Below are 5656 nucleotides of genomic sequence, written 5' to 3'. Positions count from 1 at the left end.
CTTTAGTTTTCAAAACCTATATAAGCCAAATTGTATTAAAAAAAGGTAAACATAAAATCATTTATTTAGTTTCAAAAATTAAAAAAAAAAGTCTCTTGGTATTCTTTTTATCTCATTTTATTTTTTCATTGTTCTTTTCCTCCTCTTCTCTGTTTTTATTTTCTTCACTAATGGAGAATTAAATCTCTAAGGATAATTCATGAAACCAAGATCAAACAAGCCAAATTAAGCTTTGTATCAATTATTTTTTACTTTAAGTTTGTTGTTCTTTTCTAAATTCCATTTTGCTCTTTATGATATCAAGTTTCTAAAATTAGAATTTAAAGTAAGAAAAAAATTAAATCTTGATGTGATAATTGAATACGAATTGAATGATATTGAAATTTCATTCCTATAAAACCGGTTTAGTTTATTAATTAAATTGATTAATGCATAAGTTTAGATTCAATGTCCAGAAAATTATAAGTTTTGAATTGGTTGGTTGTTTGAATATGTGAATTGATATGATTTGATTTTGTGAAATTTTTGCTTTTGATTTGTAATCTTGTCTTTCAAATCACATTTTATTTTTCTTCAACCCCTAAACCCTCAATTTTATGTATTGAAACAAAAATACTAAAAATACAATTCAATATGTATCATTTGAAAAATATCATTTGAGAAATATGTATCATTTGAGAGAGAATGAACCCGAGTTATACTTTATATTACAAAATTTATCTAGAAACTTGGAATTTCACTTTAAGCATTTCAATTGAAAATCATGACACAAGCATGAAAAACATATGTTAATCTTGGCCTTTTATCTAGATATAGGATTTTTAAATTTGAATTAAAATTTTCTAATTTTCCCCGTCCTTTTTCATTGTAAGCTTCGGTCATCATCAACTTCCCCAGAGTTTGAAGCTTCAATGGATGTCTATCATCAACTCTTGAGTTCTCTCCAATGATTCTATCACCTTCTCTGATACATACAGTTTGTCAGTACAGATTTAAATTAAATTAAGTTTGACCATTGAGTTAAATGATAACCATTGCGTTAAATTAAATTTGACCATTGAGTGACATTAGATATGAAATTTAAATAAAACTATAGAGAAATTTAAATAAATGTTTTTGTTACATTACAACTAGTTTATGTATTAGTTTATGCAAAATAATATTATATTAATTTCTTCAAAAGGTAATGATAATTAATATATAAATTAATTTCAGTTTTTGAGAGAAGTTTTTTTTCTTATTTGATTTTCCTACAAGTGATTGTTAAAAAAAAAAAAAAATACATCCACACTGTATCTTAACTTAAACCATTTTATTTCGCAAGAACCAAACTGTTTTGGCAGGAGGAGGTTTCTTATCGCCACGATGTAATAATATGTTTAATAGACAATAATGTCCATTAAGAATGTGATCAAAAGTTTAATCAACAAATTTGTGTATTAAAACTAAGGTTAAGCAAATAGGTTTTTATGAACTCTCGTTTTCCTATAAAAGTGCTTGCAGAAAACTTTATCTTGTTTTATCTTAACCGAAGTCACTTTATTTTCACAAAAAGGTGTGTTTATCAACATAGTGCTATATTAGACAGATAATTATGTCCATTAAGCATGCAATCAATCATTAAATATATAAGTCAGTGTAGAAAAACATGATTAAAGGAAGAAAAGAGGTTTCTAATAAACTACTTCGAAAAATACTTTTAACAAACTTAAAACAAACGCACACAAAACAAGAGTTTGGATCCTATCGTGTGACATTTCTGTTCAGTGAAATCTCAAATGTTAATTAAGAATAAGAAAATTTAAATAATAAAGAAAGTGATATGGAATTTTGATTTTGCGTATCCAACTCACTGCTTTATGAAACCTGTTTGGTTTGCCTTACCACAAGGCTTTCAAGTTGAGAGCAAGATCACAGCTAACTTATTACAATCCAAGATTTTCTACCAAGTTCATCGTAGTAATGCAAAACGGTTGCTCACACATTTATACAGTTAGCTTACTATAACTTATGCAAAAACTAACATTAACTTACTATATTAGTTTCAATTTTTTCAGATGTTTCTTTTCTAAAAGTATTTATAGAAAAGTTTGTCCATTCAGACCCTTGTTCTGGAAGTGAATAAAATTTGAGATCATACTGAATTCCTAATCAATAGAGAAAAATGCCATCATAAATCCATTCTACAAAGATTTAATCATTTGATGCAAACAGGAGCTTCAATTTATATCTTGAGGATAATAATATATGAACATATGGAGTGAGGGAATATTACCTCGAGAACAACTAACAACTCTCACAGCAGCACTAACGCCTGAGTATGATACACATGTGAGACAGTATTTAGAACAATCTCTGGTGTCTTCAAGCGGTTATAGCTCTTTAACTGGTCAGTCACAAATGCATCAAAGGAGTACCAAAATCTCCATAAAAGAATCTTCAGATTAAGGCAGCATATTTACACTAAAGCATCAGATGCATAATGATGTTGTATATACTTTCATGCCTAGCCTCTTCTTTTGATGAACTCCTAAATATCATCTTTATCACCACGCTGAAAAGGCCTTAAGAGCAATGATCAAATTGTCTGTGGACATACATATTTGCCGAACTATGAGCATCAGAAGTTTAAACGATAAGACTTTTCTGAACAACTTCAACCTCTGACCGCAAGGGACGATGAAAATATTCTAATTTGATAAAGTCAACTTTCACTTTTGATCACAGCCTTTCTAGCCGTAGCTAATATTCCTAATCTATCAACAATTTTGATGTAGAAGTATCAGGAGATTGTAATTACGTGAGGAATGATATCCTTATGCTGCATACTTTTCCAGTTATATATCCTTAGCCTCTACCAACTAGGAAGAGATGCAGAATTACCTTATCACTAAAGAATCAATCGAATTCAACTTCTAAATTACGGTTGGTAAGGAATTCGCGTTGTCACACAGATCAATATTTCCTCTTCCACAGAGTGCCATAAATTTATCATAAAATTGCAACAGAGGACACTTATCTATCAAGTTGGAACCAATGTATGCATCTTTGAGGAACACGGTACTCCGTTCACCTTTATTAGTGAGGTAAAATATCCCCTGATGCTTTATCAAGCAAAGCAGTAATTGAGATGGCAAAAGACACTCTGCATGAAATGCTTCAAGCTGTGCAGATGTCATCCTCTTCTCCATGGTCAAGCTCAGGAGCTCATGAATCACTGCCACAGATCGTTTTCGAGTTTTTGGATCAGCAGCATCAAATCTCCTTGCATTCAAATAAGGAGAAGGGAACTCCAACTTCTGCCACCTCTCAAGCTGCTCAAGGTAACCAACATTTGGCCTAAATCCAGCAGGAAAATTCATTTTGAAAGCAAATGGACCAAGGTAGTTCCCATCTCTTGAAATCTTCACCTTCCTCCTATCTCCGTTTGCCTTCATGTTCACAACTCCTTCCTGAGCCAACCTAATTCGAGTATAGATTAACTCATTTTGTACCCAAAAGAATTTATGTTCAAAGTCTCACTATTTATGTCATCTGAGAAATAATCACCTTTTTAAATTATAAAGGCTTTTTAAAGCTGCAAAAAAATTAAATTATCATTCAAAATAAGCTAATTCTAACCCAAAACTAAGAAGACAATTTCTTAAGAGTTTAACAAATCTAAACATGTATCTAGAAATAGAAACTTAAACGAAAAAAAAACAATTGTTATACTAAAAATCAATACATTATAAATAAAACTACGATCCGTAATATTACGATAAGTAATCATTAGAGACTTTAATTTTCATAATGTTATGGAAGATCATATTCGTGGAAGGGTACTAAAATTAAGAATCATGAACTATGTTTGAGATCTCCCATTCATCAGTAATTATATCTTTAAATAAAGTATATAAGTAGAATGCAAATCAAACTTCAATATGACTAAGAGAGTCCGTCTCGGTAATAATTGTTGACCTGTTATGTTTCTTATTGTCGGGTTGTTATGAGAAGAACATTTGCAAATATCTAGTCCAACTTACTTGACATAGCTGGCCCTCGGAGTAAAAGGATACCTTGAGATCCCTTATTGACCAATGATATGATTAATATAACGTATATAAACACAACATAAAGTCTATCTTATAAATCTGTTTTTCCTAGTGATAGAATAAATAGCATCTATAAGGAGATACAAATCTCATCTAACGAGTTAGTTTTAAGTTAAGTCTAAACCCAAATTCTAACATACTACGATATTTTTTTGTGAAGGATGAATGGACACAACAAACACCAAAGTCAACAACCAAATTAACTTTCTTCTTAAGAGTTGAGTTCTTTATAAACCCATACTTTTTGTGTCTATTATTTTCCTCAATATTATTTCTTGTCTCTCTTTTTCTCTCTTAGTAACAAATTACAGCTCTCTTTTTCTAATAACAAATTCATTAGCTGAGACAATTTGAGATCAAAACATGTACAATGTTTAAAAAAAAAAATCCTATAATTTAACAAATTCCAAGACATGTAACAATCACATTGGTTTGTTTGGCCGAGTTTTCAGTAAAATCAATTTGGAAGAAAAAAGAAAATAAACTCTTTAAAGAGTCCATATGAAAAAATGTCCACAATGTATGTGATGATTATCATCCAAAAACGTACCTAGTCTCTCTAGAAGTGACAGCCAAGTTGGAATCCCAATCCTCCAACAGAAGACAATCCCTTCCACGGAAGCTCCTAACCGTGAAAAACTGGGGGTACTTCGGAATCAAACAGTCTTTAAAATCGGAGGGAAGGCCCAACTGAGGTCCAACGAGCTCCACAGTTTGAAGAGGCAGTTTGCAATCGACGCAGAGCATGAGCAGCTTCCGCAGGTTGGTGACCAAGAGGGGTTCCATGGAGGCTCGGGCGTTGGGCTCTTCCTGGGCTAGGGTTCGGGCCCGGGCCGTGAGGGAGACCGAAGGGGGCGCCCCTGAGACGCGGAAGACGGAGGGGTGTTTGTCGATGAGGGCCATGAAGGCCCATTTTCGAACGAAGCCGACGTTCTTCTCGAGATCGCGGAGGAAGAGGGGGGAGTGGTGGGGCTGAAATTGGATGAGGGAGGTGAGTTGGAGAATCATCAATGGCTTCTTTCGCAGTTCCATCACTCGGTCTAGTTCAGCCACTCTGTGGTACGTTTTCTTCTTCGGCCTTCTTCCGCCACCGGATTTGTGCCTAACGCCGAAACGCACCTTCCTTGATGCGCAGAAAGGAATGGTGCGGCGGAGCATCGCGAAGGCGAAGAAGAATTTTAAAAGAGAAGTTAAGAGCTTCCTAGCAATGCAAGGGTGGTAGGGAGAAAGTGGTTTTAAGGTCTTTTTCTACTTACTTTACTTATTTTACTCTACACGAACTTAGGTTATTTGTAATTGAGTTTATATTAAAATTTCATTTGAAGTTAGAAATATTTCTTTATTTTAAATTGTTATGAATGGAAAGGTTTAATTTAGAAATGATAAAATAAGTAAATATATTTTTAGTCTCTAAAATTTGTTTGTCTTTACCTGGGAACACCTAGCCACTCTTGCACATCTTTGTTGAATTACCAAAAATAATTTTGTTGAATAAATTTGATTTCGATTAATGAAATTAAATAATTATTTATTTCAAAATTGTGAAACTGTGAATCTGTTAA

At 32.7% G+C, this 5656-nt stretch overlaps 1 protein-coding gene across 3 annotated transcripts; it reads right to left on the bottom strand.

Moving 5' to 3' along the window:
• Positions 1-658: 658 nt before the first annotated feature.
• LOC124826271 (Ubiquitin carboxyl-terminal hydrolase family protein) lies at positions 659-5409 on the bottom strand. 3 transcript variants are annotated; one of them, XR_015786526.1, is made up of 3 exons: positions 4645-5409; positions 2276-3462; positions 659-964 (listed from the first exon to the last, which is right to left on the bottom strand). XR_015786526.1 is itself a non-coding variant. In XM_047299057.2 (2 exons), the coding sequence occupies exons 1-2, from the start codon at positions 5250-5252 to the stop codon at positions 2916-2918; spliced, it is 1155 nt and encodes a 384-aa protein (XP_047155013.1). In that variant the 5' UTR covers positions 5253-5409; the 3' UTR covers positions 2119-2915. The 3 variants fall into 3 exon arrangements, 1 of the variants encoding a protein (XP_047155013.1); XR_015786527.1 differs by having other exon boundaries at positions 659-959; XM_047299057.2 differs by lacking the exon at positions 659-964 and having other exon boundaries at positions 2119-3462.
• Between the last annotated feature and the right edge of the window lie 247 nt (positions 5410-5656).

The sequence above is a fragment of the Vigna umbellata genome, chromosome 5 (genome assembly GCF_029865625.1).
Source record: "Vigna umbellata cultivar VRB3 chromosome 5, Vumbellata_1.0, whole genome shotgun sequence".
Classification (NCBI taxonomy): domain Eukaryota; kingdom Viridiplantae; phylum Streptophyta; class Magnoliopsida; order Fabales; family Fabaceae; genus Vigna; species Vigna umbellata.
The sequence above is the reverse complement of the archived record's forward strand: the minus strand, read 5'-3'. Positions and strand labels throughout refer to the sequence as shown.

Excerpts from the sequence above, each read along its gene's own strand:
- LOC124826271 (XM_047299057.2), bottom strand. The coding sequence starts at position 5,252 with ATGCTCCGCCGCACCATTCCTTTCTGCGCATCAAGGAAGGTGCGTTTC. Across the intron at positions 3,463-4,644 it reads GTCACTTCTAGAGAGACTAG|GTTGGCTCAGGAAGGAGTTG; the intron begins GTACGTTTTTGG and ends TACTCGAATTAG.